At 34.5% G+C, this 17,453-nt stretch overlaps 1 protein-coding gene across 3 annotated transcripts in view; it reads left to right on the forward strand.

Annotated features, from left to right (window-relative positions):
• The window catches only part of HACE1 (HECT domain and ankyrin repeat containing E3 ubiquitin protein ligase 1), a 100,667-nt gene extending 84,737 nt beyond the window's left edge, over window positions 1-15,930 (forward strand). For all 3 annotated transcript variants that reach the window (XM_069077142.1, XM_069077140.1, XM_069077141.1), the window contains 5 exons: window positions 3,962-4,093; window positions 7,988-8,086; window positions 8,313-8,383; window positions 13,735-13,848; window positions 14,861-15,930. In XM_069077142.1, coding sequence (XP_068933243.1) covers window positions 3,962-4,093; window positions 7,988-8,086; window positions 8,313-8,383; window positions 13,735-13,848; window positions 14,861-14,963 — 519 coding nt within the window. In that variant the 3' untranslated portion in view covers window positions 14,964-15,930. The remainder of the gene's footprint in view (window positions 1-3,961; window positions 4,094-7,987; window positions 8,087-8,312; window positions 8,384-13,734; window positions 13,849-14,860) is intronic.
• The last annotated feature ends 1,523 nt before the right edge of the window (window positions 15,931-17,453 follow it).

A 17,453-nucleotide genomic window follows, 5' to 3' on the forward strand; every position in this document is an offset into this window, starting at 1 on the left:
GTTATTGGGATCTTTCCAGAAAAATGTAGATTAAATTCATTTGACATTGTATGCCCCCTATCATAGGGGTGAGTTTTTGGTTTACATTATCATCTGTCTAGGGTAGACTTTAAGGGGAAAATGTTTCAATTTTTTATTTCTAGAATTTCTAATACGTATAGTCTTGGATCAAGTGAGAATTTAGCTTTAGTTCTTAATGTAATACTTTCTTTCAGAATCTCTTTATGTAGATATTTTGACTCTTGTAAGTTTTTCCATAGTATATAGAGTTGAATGCATTTAAGAACTGTTATTTATAGAATTAAAATTTGTATTAGAGGGTTCAAAATTACTTTGTATTTTCTGTGATCATTTTTCTATAGTTAAAGTGAGACCATAAAGTGAATCAAATGTCTGGACAGTTTTTAAAAATATATCATGAAGATGCTCTTGAAATATCATCTTAATGTATGAAGTTTTTTGACTAATACATGCAAAATAACGAATATATGTTGGTAGATCTTACCTCAGATCTTTAGGTTATAGGAAGAAATGCATTATTAAACAGTTTGGGGATCTTACTGACATTTTTAGAATGAGGAAGTACAGAATTGGGTAATAAAGAACCCAGGATTTGAAATCAGAAAACCTAGTTTTGAGTCTTTTCCCTCTTAAAGTTGTGTGAGCTTGGGCAAGTCACTTAAATTTTCTAAGCTTGAGTTGATTTTCTTCATTTGTAAAGTAGAACCAATGAGATCTGTACTATTTAGTCTATGGGGTTGTTGTGAAGAACACATGAAAATATAAGTCAGAGTACTTTACTGTATGTTAAACCATTTTATAAATAAACTGATACCTGATATGAACATTACCTTTAAAAACATTCTTTTCATAGAGCTAGTAACTTATTGGAAAACTACACATGGATTACATCTATAAATCTTGGCATATACTGACTTGTTTCAGCATACCTGAAATAATTAAGGCAGTTTAAAATATTGTTGGTATGTACCTTTAATATCTGAAGTTTTTGTTTTCTGAAATGTGTTTCTTATGGATGATGTGACTAGTACTTTTGAAATTTACAACAGTGCTGTAGTTTACAAGGCCTGACATACTTTTTGGAAATGTCAGCTATTGTATTTACCCATCCCAGTTGAGTTGATGCATGTTAGTAATGAATGTTTGCATTTTATATGTATACCAATACTATGTACCCTCAAAAGAGATAATAAAATCTTTTGTCATCTATTCTAATATGCAATCATAGAATATTAGCATTGGTAAATTCAGTAGCTGTTAGATTATAAATCAGATCTTTGTTTTTAAAAATGAGAGGGTTACATACATCTTTTTAAAAAAAGATGGTTACATAGACATTAAATAACATTGTGAGGTCAAACTTAGGTCTTCTGACCCCTGTACTATTTTCAGTTTCAAATTCTATTTCAGTCCTACTTCTGCTACCACTTAAGGGTTTTTTTGTTTTGCCTTTTGGCAGTTGGGGTTAAGTAACTTGCCCAAGGTTACATGGCTAGTTTTTTTGTGTGGGTGTTAAGTGTCTGAGGCCATAACCAAACTCAGGTCCTCCCAACTCCCGGGCAAGCGCTTTACTCACTGCGCCATCTAGCCGTCCACTTAAGGGTTTTTGACAGTAAGTCAGTAATGATTTAATAATTGCTTTGCTTTGCGTCTGCGCTCTGCTAAGCCAAAGTAAAACAGTCACATACATACACGCACACATGTATAAAGAAAGAAAATGAGTGAGTGACTGAATGAATGCAGGATGGTTATGAGAGGGAGTGTACTTATAATTGGGGGGATCGGGAAAAACTTCTTGTAGAATTTGGCACTTTAGCTGAATTGGAAGAAACCAGAAGTTCTAAAATGCAGAAATGAAGGGAGAATAGTCCATGACTGACAGGGACAGCAAGTTGAAAGGCACAGCGGTATAGGATGTCATATGTGTGACACAGTGAGGGCCGATGTTGCTGTATTCCAGAACCAGAGAAGAATAACATGTAAAAAGACTAGAAAGATAGGAAAGGTCTGGTTGTGAAGAACTTTAAATGCCAAATAGTTTATATTTGATCCTAGAGGTAATCAGAAGTCACTAGAATTTATTTGGAGTGCGAAGAGGAGTTATGTGACCAGACCTGCAGCCTGAAGAAAATTACTTAGCAGCTGTGGAGAATGGATTAGGGAAGGGAGACTTGAGGTAGACTGGAGACTTGAATACAACTAGGAAGCTATTGCAGTGTTCCAGGTGAGAGCTAAGAGAGGTAATCAGGATTTGAATTAGGCTGTTATGTGAGCGAAAGGGAATTGGAGAGATTTTGTGGAAATAGGAGGCAAAAGATTTGGCAGTTGATGGCTTTGTAGGTTGAATGAGAGTGAGTAAATAAAAAATTGAGTAGGAATTGAAAATGAGGGCAGCAACTTGGTACACTGGACAGAGTGACAAGTCTGGAGTCAGGAAGACCTGAGTTCACATGTGGTTTCAGAACTTACTTGCTGTTTGATCTGCAAGTCACTTACCCCTGTTTGCCTCACTGTTTTTTGTTTTTTTTTGTTGTTGTTTTTTTTCTTTTTGGAGGAGAGAAGGCAATTGGGATCAAGTGACTTGCCCAAGGTCACATGGGTAGTAAGTGTTAAGTGTCTGAGGTTAGATTTTAACTCAGGTCCTCTTGACTCCAGGGTCAGTGCTCTTCACTGCGCCACCTAGCTGCCCCTTGCCTCACTTTTCTCATCTACAAAATGAGCTGGAGAAGGAACTAGCAACCCATTCCAGTATCTTTGCCAAGAAACTTCCAAAAGGGATAGAGAAGAGTCAGACATGACTGAAAACGATTAACCAACAACAACCACTGAAAATGAGACAGAAACAGTTCCTGGGCAAAAAAAATGAGTTTATACTTCAGAATGTGTAAAGACCACAGTATTAATTTGAATGGACAGCAACCATTGCATGATGTCCTAGTATATTAGACAGAAAGGAAACTACATAGAAATATATTCTGTTCATAGCAGATCAGGTTGAAGAATAAACTTTTAGGATTGGGATTATTTTCATTTCAGTTTTTCTTCTCTGCCCTGACACCACCATTAAATAACTAGTAGCAAATGACTCTGCCCGAGACTGGCCTTAATGAACTTTCATGTTTATATATAGTTTGTTGTAGGGAAAGTAGCACACACGGTAGCTGGCATCTGATATATTTACGTGTGAAGACACAGACTAGTTCCATTTCTGTACCAGGGGAATAAGTAGCCCATTTGCAGTATTGAGGGTGCATTGATGGCTGTAAGTCACCCATAAGTTTAAGTGTTTTAGAAAAGCCATAACCAGTAAGCAGCTAGATAACACTTTTACTGACTTAATGGTGTGTGATAACACTTGGTGACTTAGGGTATGTGATATTTCTCTTAAAACAGAATATCAGGTGTTCTATTCCTTCAAAAGAAGGGAGACCAGGTAAATATTTTTTTTTTTTTCGTGTCTAAGGAATATGCATTCCTTGGAGGATAAGAATCAATCTAAAGATAATTGCTAAGAATATTCAAAGTTTAATCATTCAGATTTTTGTTTAGAAAATATAAAGTTGATAAAATATAGCTACATATTTTATCAACAGTGATCACATAATATTTTTATTCTTACTGATGCCAAAACACATTTTGATAATGAATTGAACCACCAAGCATTTTTTTTAATATAAGCATCCATTTTATAATGAATTATTATTTTTTAAAAAGACTTCTTTGAGCAACATGCATTTTAGCTTGTGCATAGCTGAGGTTTTTCATTATATCATTTACTTTGTAAATTGTATTCATATAATAGAACTGCAATCAATTTATGTGAATTTATACCATTGTGAACAGATTTTACCGTTTGAGCTGAGGACACATGTTTTATATTGTTACTGATTTTTTTTTACCGCATTAAAGTTTTATTTCTTTGTCACATTTTTAATTACAGGCAGAATATGTCCAGCTTGTTACTGAGCTCCGAATGACAAGAGCCATTCAGCCTCAGATCAATGCTTTCTTACAGGGCTTCCACATGTTCATTCCACCTTCCCTTATACAACTTTTTGATGAATATGAGCTGGTAAGTGGAAGTACCTAGTATTTTAATTACTGACAAGACTTAACCTCTGGTTTTATATTATTTTCATAATTTAGATTTGGACTTTTGGGGTGTGTGTGTGTGTGTGTGTGTGTGTGTGTGTGTGTGTGTGTGTACACACATATAATGTGCTTGTATGACAGATCAAGTTGGAGTATGAACATTTTATGCAGTTTGTAGGACTGCTGTTGTTTTAGTTTCTTCCTCTTCCCTCTGATCATTCAAGGAGTTTGGGATAGTATGTATATGTTTAAAAACTGCTTAGATTCTCCCTTTCTTTTAACAGTTGGTAGATATACAAACTTGGAGTGGTGAAATTTAATATACATAAATATAAAATCACAATAAATTTAAAAAAAAACTCAACTTTATAAGTACATAATATAGGAGTTTTGGTTACACAGAAGCTTAAGATATACCTAGGAGTTTTACTGAATTTCAGGCTTAATATTAGTTTACACTATGGTATAACTGCTAAAAAAATTAATGCAGTCTTGGGTTGCATTAAATAAGATGATATATCCAGGCTTAGGGAGGTGATAATTTTATATTCTACCTTGATCTGGAGTATTATGTTTAATTTTGGGTACCACATTTTAGTAAGGGATGTTGACAAGTTTTAAAAAGTATCTAGAGGGCAGCTAGGATGATGAATGATCTTGCCCATATGATGAGCCGTTGAAGGAACTGGACACATTTAGTCTAAAAAAATCAGGTTCTGCTTGGCCTAATTTGGCAGAATTAGGAGCAATTAGTGGAAATTTCAAAGTGGCAAATTTACTCTTGATGAAAAGATCTTCCTAACACTTGGAGCTATCCAAAAATGGAATGGGCTGCTTCGAAGGTGGTAGATTCCCTCTTACTAGAGGTGCTCAGGAAAAAGACTGAATGACCACTGAGCCAAGACATGGAGGTACATTTGACCTAAACTCTGTAAAGTTAAGTACCATGCCTAATTATCCCCAATAGCATCATTCTTCCAAATACAAACTTCCCACAAGGACACTTTATCTTGTCACCTTATTAATGTATATATTCCATTATATGTACATAATATAAACTATTCTCTTAACATATCAGTGTTTTAGTGTAAGAGTCCTTAAGAGATCAATTATTTTTTAGAATGAATTAACTTCATTTTATAATAATATAATAGGAAGCAGAGTACTATCTGTTGAAGAAAAATAGGCTGTACAGTACAGGCACATGCCTTCCAGAAATTATTTTTATTAATTTTAGATTATTCTAAATCTGACCTTTTTTTTTTTTTTCAGTTCAGAAATGTCCAAACTGACAGTTTCCTCGTGCCTTTGGATATTACTCTAATTTAAGTGATTTTAAGGTCCAAATTTATAGTATTATTTAAACAGTATATTTCATAGTCAAGATTAAAGGTCTAGAGTTTAAGTAACAGTTCAGTAGCAGTTTGCATTTCATTAAACAAAAATACTCACTTAAATTTCAGCATACATTTAGAGACTCAATTTTCTAAAACGATTTAATTCCTCCTCTTTGAACAATCTTTTTCTCTAAGGATTCTTCTTTTCAGTTGGTCAGTACTACCCTAACTTCCATCCCTTGTAGTAATGAAATAGACCAGAGATGAATACCATGCCTTGATGCTGCCTGTGGTACTTGTGAGTGTAGCCAGTATCAAATTAAAATGTGATGGGGAAATATTTAACAAAATAAATAAAAATACTATAAAACATAGATAATAATTTTAAAACCAAGTCAACATGGGCCTCACAGTGATCTTATGCACAAATTAGTTGTCTCTGGGTTCTATTTGAGTTTGATACCACTAAAATAGATAAGTCTCTCAGGTGGTTATTACCTTAATCTCCTCAGGGACTGGAGAAAAAGGTTGCTACTCTTAGGTAGGTTATTCTAAAGGACCTTTGCCCTTGTCCAGTCACCTTCCTAATTACTTCAGGAGAAGAGTCCTTTCTGGACTGATCAGAGAGAAGGTAACCTGACAGTAGTTTGGAATTGATCGTCATGCTCACAGTAAGATTAGCAGAGGTGATGGAACTCCAGATGAGCTAAAGGTTTCTCTTCTCTTTCTGTTTAGCTCATAGTCTTCAGACTAAGATAATTTTGAGATGGTTTCTTACTATTTCTAAAATAAGAAACAGGGTTGTCTGCTTCCACAGGATTTGAAGCTGCTACCAGTCTCATTTGGCATCATAACTACATGGCATCAACAGCCAAAAGAAAAGTTTCAACACAGTTAATCATGCCCTTGTACAGGTCTCTGATGACTGCATCAAATGCAGTAGCTTTCTTATTACAGAAAAAATCACCATAGCATCAATTCTTTTCCCTTAGCCTCCTTATGTGGGAATCATTAAGCTGCTGAAACAGATCAGCTTGCTCAATAGTTAAAAAAAGAAATGGATTTTAATAAAAATCAAGATCCCATTCAGAGAGTTCAGTTTTTGGAATTTGGATCTATTAAGGGAAAAGGACTAAATTTTAAAGCTGTCTGTATCTTTTTTCTTTTTCTTGGCAAGTCAGTCAGGGTTAAGTGGCTTGCCCAGCCTCATATAGCTAGTATCAAGTGTCTGAGGCTAGATTTGAACTCAGGCCCTCCTGATTCCAGGGCCATTGTTCTATATCACTGCACCACCTAGCTGCCCCTATAACTTTTAATGAAAGAGGAGAAACTTCTTTTCTTTTTCTTCCTCTTCTGGAATATGTAGAAGACCGCATGTTTGAGAAATGGGTGTTAGCACTCCACGACAATCAAGTGTCTAAATACAGTACTCACTGAACTCTATGACACTGTTTAGGCTGGAGAATCTGCCTCTTAGTTTTTGTTAAAAGTTAAAAAAAAATCTTAGGAATGAGTTTAAGAGGAGTGAATATAAAATACGTTCTCAAATATCCCATGTTTTGTTTTACTGTCATAGTCCAAAATGAATTGTAAACAAATTTAAGAGGAAGTGCTGAACTGGTGCATATGATTACACAGATACAACAAATTTTTTAGTGTCTTGGCAAAGAGGACTCAATTTGGAGTCAGAGAATCGGGTTGTAAATCTGTTGTTCAGCCTTTAATGTATACGTGACCTTAGTTGTGTTACTTTAATCTCTCTGTGCCTCATTTTCTGTATAGGAGAGAATTTTATTAAGATGACCTCTGAAATCCCTCTAAATTTAAATCTCTGATCTGAAATCTGCAATCCTATGATTCCTTTTTTTTTCTTTTTTGTGGGAAGGCAGGGCAATTGGGATTAAGTGACTTCCACAAGATCACATGGCTAATATTAAGTGTCTGAAGCCAGATTTGAACTCAGGGACTCCAGGGCCAGTACTCTGCACTTGGTACAGTACTTCACTGCACCATCTAGCTGCCCCTGATTCCTTTTCTTTACAGGGTAATAAACAAGAAAGAAATATTACCAAGAGTTCAGAGATAATTAAAATTTTCTTTGTATTCATTAGATACCTCCTTTCCCCCTAGATGTTTGAAATCTGTTGCCTCAACCAGAATTATTTAGGTTTTTCTGTCTCCGTTTATAGAATAGTTCCATTTTACTGATAGTGTTTCTTAAGTTTTTACAGAGTAATCCATAATGAAAATATGAAGGCAACAAAATTATAATACAGTATACTGTTACTCAAATTATCATAAATATATATTGTCTCTGTGTGTATTTTAATGAAGAGACAAAAATGTAGAGCAACATAACTGTTTGATCCACATGAAAGATTTTGTCCAAATTTAAGAGTTGCATTTTTGTTGATTTACTAAAAGCCATTAAGAATTTCAATTTTACATACAATAAATTTCTAAAAGTAAATTTATTTTGTAAGTAATTTTTTTTTCTCCTCAAGATTAATCAGGGTGTTTTTTTTTCCTCCCCCCAGGAGTTACTCCTTTCTGGTATGCCAGAAATTGATGTGAGTGATTGGATAAAAAATACAGAATATACAAGTGGCTATGAAAGGGATGATCCAGTTGTTCAGGTAAAATCTCTTTATGTGAATGGTGTAGAATTGAATTTTGCATTTTAATTGTATAAGCTTTTCAGCATTATTAGATCAAAAACTATGCTGATTAATCAGAACAAAATATTTCCCAAATTCTTCTTATAGAAATTCCGCATGAGGAACTTAGAATAACATAAAAATCCCTTTTCATGCATATTTTTTATTACATGAAATATGGATGAAATATCTTTTCTTCTCATAGTGGTTTTGGGAAGTTGTAGAAAGCATAACTCAAGAAGAAAGAGTGCTACTGTTGCAGTTTGTTACTGGAAGGTAAGAAATATTTTTGTAATTATGTATTTGATTTTGGAAAGAATTTTATTTGTATTAAAATTGAAACAAATTAGGGATAAATTACTCAGGAAAAGTTGGTTTGTGTGGGGCAGCAAGGGTTCCCTGACGATAGAGCTCCAGGCCTGGAGTTAGGAAGAACTGAGTTCAAATGTGGCTTCAAACACTTAGTAACTGTGTGACCCTGAGTTAGTCACTTTAACATGCTTGCCTCAGTTTCCTCATCTGTAAAATGAGGGTAATAATAGCATCTACTTCTCAGATTGTTGGGAGGATCAAATGGGATGATATTTATAAAGCACTTAACACAGTGCTTGGCATATAGTAGGCTCTATATAAATGTTGTTATATTCAGTATTCTTGAGTTTCTGACACACTCACCTCTTTTCCATCATTTTTATGTATTACACAAAGAAAAACAGTACAGATAAAAAAGGCTATCAACGAGCATATTTTATGTTGGGAAAACTCATAATCTGATAAACTAGACAGTATTACTTAATGTTTGTAGTATTGCTGTGTGGTTGGTCTGGATTAACAGAAAGAACATCCAATTTAGAGTGCAAGCTCTCCATGTACTTTGGTACTACTGTTTCATTTTTGTCTTTGTCTTCCCAGCACCAAACACAATCCTTGTAGTAGGTATTTAATAAATGCTTATTGATGGCCAAACTTTTCCATTAATCATACTAAGAATTATAAGCAAAATAATTTTAGTTGCCATCTAACTTTTTAAAAAATCCATATGTACTTGTAACTAGCCAAATATTAGTTACTATTTACTGGGTTCAAGTTCAAACTCCCTTGCTTAGCCAATATTTTGCTTTTTTAGCTTTAGGAAAAGGCCAGAAAAGCTAGAAAAAAGGCTATCAGGCCTTTTCAGATATTCAAGCACTCTAGCCGAGATGGATGATTCACTCTGGCCTTACTCTTTTTGGAGCTCCATATTTTGCTACCTCCTTGATGTTCACTAAATCTGAAAGGCTCTTCCTCCACCCCATGTGTTAAATTCCAATTTATAATTTTAAGCTCAACTCAAATGTTACCTCTACTTCAGATATATTCTTGACCTATTACTGACCTTCTACCCACCCCCACCTTAGAATTTGTATGGAACTTTCTAGAACTTTGCACCTCTTGGACCCATGTATTACCTAAAGGTTTTATTTAATACAGCAGTATACTTTGAGTCCCTGGTATAGGTGCTTAATAAGTGTTGGCTGAATTTATTGTTAGTGAATATTGAAAATCTAACTGTTGGCCTTCATCTAGGTAAATTAGTATTAAAAATACCCTATCTTTAACATTATTCTAATTTTCATTATGACAATTTGAATATTCCACCTGATCACCTTTCAGGGTTTTTTTCAATGTTATTTTTTTCTCAATTATATGTAAAAACAAGTTTAAGTTTTGAGTTCCAAATTCTAACCCCTCTTTCCTTCCTTTCCTCCCATTTCCCCTCCCTGAGACAGTAAGCAGTCATATATAGGTTATACATGTGCAGTTATGTAAAACATTTCCATATTACTAATTTTGTACAAGAACATTCAAATAAAATGAAAAAATGAAAGAAAGTGAAAAATAGCATGTTTCAGTCTGTATTCACACAATATCAGTTCTTCCTCTGGAAAGGCAGGTAGTTTGCCTCATCATTAGTCTTTTGGAATTGTCTTAGATCGTTGTAGTGCTAAGAATAGTTAAATCATTCACAGTTCTTAATCAAACAGTATTGCTATTACTGTGTACAATGTGCTCCTGGTTCTGTTCACTTCACTATTCGTCAATTCATCTGACTGGTAACCCTACCACTTTATTAACATTATTCTCAATACAATAACTTTTGTCAGTCCTTTTTTTTGTTGACCTTTCTGTTATAGTTTTTGGTGCTATTACTCACCCCCTTCTCTTGGCTATTTTTTTCTTCCTTAGCTTCTGTGATACTGTTCTTTTGCTCATTTTTGGTTTCTTCCTACCTGTTTAATTGCTTATTTTTAAGTCATCTTTGCTAATTCAGCCTACTTTTTTTTTGGCCCACTAAACATAGCCATTCCCCAGGGTCTATCCTGAGCCCTTTTTTCTTCCTCTATACACTTGACCTTGCTGATCTCATCAGCCTCTATGGGTTGATGGTCTCTATCCAGATACCTCGTAGGTCTTCATAGTCTTAATCTCTCCTTGGATTTTTCTCACATTTTTAGTGATTTGCTATACATCCTCCTTTTAAGTTCAGCACAATATTCTGTCTCCCACCCCAAACCCACATTGGTTTTGGAATGCTGATATTACCTTTGATTTTCTCCTATCATGATACTGGCTCCCAAATGCAATTATTTGCCACATCCTGCTGATTCTTTTTCCATAATATTTATTGTTCTATCCTCTCCTCTCTACTCATATAAGCACTACTTTATTATTATATACTTTCATCATCTCTTGCCTGATTTATTGCAACAGCCTTCTTACTGCTTTTCCTTTATCCAGTTTCTCTGATCATTCACTTATTTTGCACATATCTGCCAAATCAATCTTCCTTTGACAGATCTGACCATATTATTTCATTCGTCCCAGATAGCTAATGGCTCCCTATTGCCCCAGGGTCGTACACAAATTCAGTCTGGTATAAAGCCTATTTTGCCTGTTTTATTGCATATTACTTCCCGTTACATGTGCTATATTTCAGCCAGATTTGGTCTACTAGCTGCTTCCTTAGTGAACATGCTATTTTCTATCTTCCTAACTTTGCAGAGGTCCCAGTTCATTGTAGCTACTTTTCATGGTCTTAGAAATTTTACTAGAAGAAACAAAACAACCAGTAAGACCAAGAAGACTTTTCCTAATACTGGGGAAAGTACTTGACTTCAGATATCTTGGAGGATGGATAGAATAAAGTAAAGGAAGTGGGTGGGGGAGGCAGCAATACATTCTTTTCTCCCATAATGCAAGGATCCACCCAGATCTCTGAAGAAAAGGATATATGGGGTATAGGCCTTAATAGTTGGTCTTCAGTTTCAAGGAAGAGTAATAAAGGGATAGATGATCAAGATAGGGACTTTTCTTGCCCTTGAACTTAGATCATGCTAAATTCTGTGACCCCTCCAATTTTTTAACATACCCAGCTTACTCCATAGTGAGAGGTCTAGAAATGCAGAAGGCCAGGAGTTTTATAGGAAAGAGTGGAGTCTGGGTTGTATGATCAGTTTTCCTCTACTAATATAGGCACTAAGGGAAAACATTTTAAAAAGCTCAAGGAGGGATTTGCAAATGTATGGAAATGATCATTGTTGGGTCTTCTGTGGAAGGTGAAAGGAAAGGCAAATGATAACTTATTAACAAATACGCATTTACCTGCTTTTCAAGACTTCAGTGCAACTGTGATCTCATTGCTTTGCTTAGAGCTCTATATAGGCCCCACATTCATGCCCATGAAATTTGTATCCATGTCTTCAGTAAATCCCCTGAATGTGCTCTACTTAATGTACTACAGTCCTTATTCCAGGTCTTTTAACTTTCTGTGAGTGTTTGTCCCCCAGTTATTCCTTTCTTTCCATATATGTCTGACCCATTTGTGTGCCTTGGATATATGTTTTGGGACACTTCTTGCATGCAAGTCATCGCTAGTAATATGTTGTTTCTTACTTAGACCTATCATGCAGCTTTAAGAGAAAGGTCTCTGAAGGCACAGAGAGTATTCATGATGAAAACATGGGAGAAGGGTTGTGATGCTGGTAAAGGGAATTCAAACAACATCGGAATGTCAGTTTCTTTATATTCTAGATAGAGTATGCTTACAGTGCAGCTTTAAAAAATTAAATACTTCCACTGCATGCCATAAAATTAGTTAAATGGAGGTAGTAAAACAAATATTTCTCATTAATCATGATTAAATAAGTGGAAAAAATGTTACTTTTAAAATGTAATATTTTACTATTTTTAGTTAAACTTAGATAGTGAAGTAGAAACAGTTGTGCCACATTCATTGAAGTTAAGTACTCTGAGAAATTTTTATCTTCTTCATTTATATGATGGATTTTTAATTTTCTTGAAGCCATTATTTATTAGTCCTCTGAGTTGATCATTTTATTTGTAACCTTAAGTGTTCTTTATTATTCCTCTTCTACACATATATACTTTTTGAGGCAACACAACTAACATTCAAAGAATGATTCTGTCCTCTCCATCCTCCTTGTTTCTCTCTCTCTCTCTCTTTTTTTTTTTTTTTGCTTTTTGGAGGGGCTAAGGGAGGGCAATTGGAGTTAAGTGACTTCCCCAAGGTCACAGGGCTAGTTTTGTGTTAAGTGTCTGAAGCTGCATTTGAACTTAGGTCCTCCTGACTCCAGGGATGGTGCTCTATTCACTGGGCAACCCAGCCACCCCCATCTTCCTTGCTTTTTTTTTTTTTTTAAGCAATCGGGGTTAAGTAACTTGCTCAAGGTTACATGGCCAATTATATCTTCCTTGCTTTTTGAAGCTCTTTTATGTAAGTTTTTTGATAAGTAAATATCTCTGGGCATTTTTACACAATTGAATGTAGGCTTTTAAAATGGAACTATTGGTCAGTTCAGAAAACAAAAAGCTGATAATTGTTAGGTGGAATTGAATCATTTGTACCTTCCTGAGTTTATGCTGTATATTCATCCACATCTCTTCCATGGCAGGGCATTTTATTTGATCAGAGATTGTATTGATCATTTTGCTTTGGTGTACCATATTTGACTTTTAAAGTTAAGAAACACAGCATGAAACACCCACAGGGAAAGGTGCAATGAAGTCTCCACTTTTCCTCATGACTCTTACAAATAAGAGAATGCCCATTGCCCAGATAGACCATGAGGATCAGGTTCAAAACGGGTCTTGGGTTGGGGGCGGGGAGCGGCTAGGTGGTTGAGTGAATAGAGCACTGGCCCTAGAGTCAGGAGGGACTGAGTTCAAATGCAGCCTCAGACACTTAACACTAACCATGTGACCTTGGGCAAGTCACTTAACCCCAATTGTCCTGCCTTCCCCCCTCCAAAAAGCAAAAAAACCCCAACAAAAACAGGTCTTGGTGTCTGTATATAGTGGAGTATACTCAGAAGGATTTGTGATCTTGTCAGTTTGAATGTTCTCTCTGTGGATGCAAATCCTAACCTATCCAGACCTACGTAGTGCCCAGCTGTTGACTCTTTTAAAAGTCCATCATCCCATAGGTTTTGCCCCAAGGGGGTCTGTTCCACTCAAAATAGTGATGGCCTTCATCACTTTTTACTGAAAAAAATAATGAAGAACGTTGTATAATGTAGATTTTAAAAGTTTCTCCTAAAATTTCTGCTTAATAACATACTATTTTTTAGTTCCAGGGTCCCACATGGTGGCTTTGCTAATATAATGGGTGGAAGTGGATTGCAAAATTTTACAATAGCTGCTGTTCCCTACACTCCAAATCTGCTACCAACATCAAGTACATGGTATGTTAACCAGCCTCAGAGCTCTTTGCAAACTTAAAGCACTATATTCATGTGAATTATTGTTATTTAAATATATTCATCTTTCATTGTGAGGTGCCTTGGACTGATAGTCATCCTTGGAGATTTGAAGACTGGGGTTTAGGACCCACCTCTGACACCCCTGATGTCTGTATTACCCTGGGAAAGTCCCTGAACCTTTGAGTGCCTTGGGCAGTTCTATAAGATTTTAAATGTAAGAGTAGAGGCAATTCTGCATTAGTAAAGGGATTTTCTACATTGAGAGTTCTTCTCCCTGTACCTGTGAAATTAATGATTTGGTTCCAAAAAAGGACCAACTTTCATTATGTAATTTTTTAAATTAATTTTTTTAAATATCAGAGGTTGTGATTTGTGTGTTAGTACATTGAAAGGAAAACATGGTCACTGAATTATGTACTTTATTCAGAATTTTTGAAAGAATTAAGAGGCTGTGGGCAATAGAGAATAGTGCCAGCCTTCCAAACAAGGAGGACATGTTTAAATCTTGCTTCTCCAAACACCGGGCAATTCTCTAAAACTAAGTTGTAGAGAAGATGCTGCCTTGTGTTAGTAAAGAAGGTTTCCTTTATCAGTGAATTGACAGGTTATGTTTTGATCCCCAACAAATGGGCATCTTTACAGTTATGGTGGCAGGAACGATATGTAATAGAATGGAATATATTTACTCACCAAGGGTCACTGTGACAGTTAATTTGCAGAGTTTCTTAGAACTAAGTTGTTTTGTAGCTTTTTAATTTAAACCAAAAGAACTTACTCTCTTACAATCCATTTGAATGCTAAGGGGTACTGCAATGCAGCAGTGAAGCTTTGTTTTCTTCACAAATACATCTTCAGGGTTTTCCAATTTGAATGCAAATTTGAAAGGACAGTTTCATGTTAATTATCTAGTACTGTTTTCAGTGCCAGGAAAAAAAAAATCTGAAATTTCATATTTAATAGAGGTGTGGGTGTTCTTTGTTTTTTTCTTTTAAAGCATCAACATGCTCAAGTTACCTGAATACCCAAGTAAGGAAATCCTTAAGGACAGGCTGCTTGTGGCTTTACACTGTGGAAGCTATGGTTACACGATGGCATAATGAAGTCTAGAAAACTCATCTGACTAGTGAGGCATGATTCAGAGTGGCAGAAGTCATTTAGGAAACCATCAACAGAGAAGCGGCCTAAATTCAGCCCAGGGGCAGGGCTGATGTTTAAAATTCCTAAAGGATTTTTTTTCCTTCTTTTCTTTCATTGTATGTTTGTTGAATTTTGTGATACAATTACAGAAGATTTTAAATTGCATTAGATTTCATTTGTAAATATATTTACATGTATACACATATACATGTATAGTTTTGTATTTGAAATAGCTCCTTTCCTTATTCATGTTGCCTTAATCTGCATCAAATGTTTTAAATCTCAGTCCTGTTGTACATTCCACTTCTGCCATTTAACTGTTAGACTTCAGAGGATGGTGTGTTTGTTTTTGTTTCTTTTTTTCATTTTTGCTCTCAACTTGAATCATATATAGACTCTCTCAGTCTTGTATATTTTGTTGCATGCAAAGTGCCATTTATTTTTTTGAGAAAAAACAGTATATAAAATGGGTTGAATTTGATTGTGTATAAAGCCACAAATATGTATTTTCTCACATTGTATCTATATTGCAATGATGTTTTTTAAGCTTTTTGATATTTTAATATATAAAGTTAAGACCAATGTCATTGATAAATAGGTGATGAAATGACATCTAATTTACATATTAAAGTTTACACTATATTGAACTAATTATTTGTGTCTTAATTGGTGAATTTGCCTCTTGTATATATCATTTATATTCATGCATTTATTTACATGTATGTTCTCAAATTTCTTATACCTAGATTTAGTTTTCAGTTGTATTCCAGGTAAAATTTAAATGTAGTATCTTATCATAATTCTTTTAACTTGTCAGTTTTGTTTTTACTTATGAGTTCTGAGAACGTGCCTATAGAATGAATTATCCTGGCATATATCATTTAAAATGTGTTTTTATTTTTACATAAAGTATTCTTTTTAAATCAACATGCTCAGTATACTTATTTTGCTATTTAACTACAAAATTAAAATATAAAATATTGTTTACAAAATACATTTTTAGATGCCTTGATCTATTTGATCTTAGCAAACAGATCTGAATAGGCTTAATGCATTTCAAGAAAAAAAATTAAAGAAGATTGTGATAGAATCTGCTATTGTGCAGGGTTTAACAAATGTCCTGGTGTTGTTTAGCTCTTTATCTTTTATTTCTGGAAGTTAGTAACAATAATATTTCATGGCTTTTAGGGTACTGTTGCTTATACTTAAAAGAACTTTCAAATGTTAGAGGCATTATTTATATGCAAGTTTTACCACCTATGAAGAAATGAAATATTTGTTAATGACTGTCATTGTGATATTCTTTAAATATTACTGGAAAAAGATAAAATGCTGGGATAAAAATAAGTTAGAAACCTTCTCAAATTTTAAAGTCACCTGGAACCACATTTTTCCTGTGGATTTTTTGAGTATATATTAAATTGAGAAAAATGTTTTTAGTACCAAACCTCACCTTAAATGTTGAGGATTACTTTTAAATTTCTATGGAATGAAAATTTTTAAAAACTAGGTTTTAGTTGCTTTATTTGAAAATAGTGGAATTGTTCCAGATTTTCATTTAGCAGTTTGATTGTAGAAGAATTCATTGGGTCTTTCCTGCATTTCCAGATGCATTTTATTTAAAAACAAAACAAATTACATTACTTAGATTTTAAAGTACAAAATCACTTGTTTATGATTTTAATGAATTAATTTTGAAAAATGTGGCGCTTTTGCTTTAAAAAAAACATATATAACAAAACTAAGCCAAAAATCTCATGGTCCTGAAAGCCATGGAATATTGGGTTGTTATTCTATCTTTAAAACGCCTACTATGTTCCAAACCATGTGCTAGTCATTGAAAGAATTGGGAATAACTACAGTTCTTTTGGATTTTATTCTTTCATATTTTTAAAATTTCATTGTAAAAATCTATAGTAGATACTTCAGAAAATCTTATTTTCAGGAGGAATAACTGAAAGTGTTCCTTAAAGTTATTGATTTTGTGCATTTTCTCCAGTTTATAGGTAGATGGATAGGTTGAGTGCAAATTTTTCATCAAAAAGGGCAGTCATTGTAGTATGTTGGAGACCTGGAGAGAATAAATTTTTTCCCTTTTTCACTAAATGAAGGTTATTGCTATAGCAGAAAAAAAGAGCGACTCCATGAAGTTGACTGCTTATGTTATAGGAAGAAAAGCAAAGAAGTATGATTTTTTTGGGCGGGGCAGTTGGGGTTAAGTGACTTGCTCAAGATCACACAGCTAGTAAGTGTTAAGTGTTTGAGGCCAAATACGAACTCAGGCCTCCTGACTCCAAGGGCTGATGCTCTATTCACTGTGCCACCTAGTCACCCCTAGAAGTATGTTTTTTTTTTTTTTAAAGAAATAATATAAGAGGAAGATGATTTGAGCCAAATTCCTAAGGGCAAGAAACTGGCATAGAAACTTTAGAAATAGAGTGCCATAGGAC

This window comes from Petaurus breviceps, unplaced genomic scaffold (assembly GCF_028583685.1).
Source record: "Petaurus breviceps papuanus isolate PSGF00001 unplaced genomic scaffold, PetGlider_PUasm1.0 90977, whole genome shotgun sequence".
In the NCBI taxonomy this organism is placed as follows: Eukaryota; Metazoa; Chordata; class Mammalia; order Diprotodontia; family Petauridae; genus Petaurus; species Petaurus breviceps.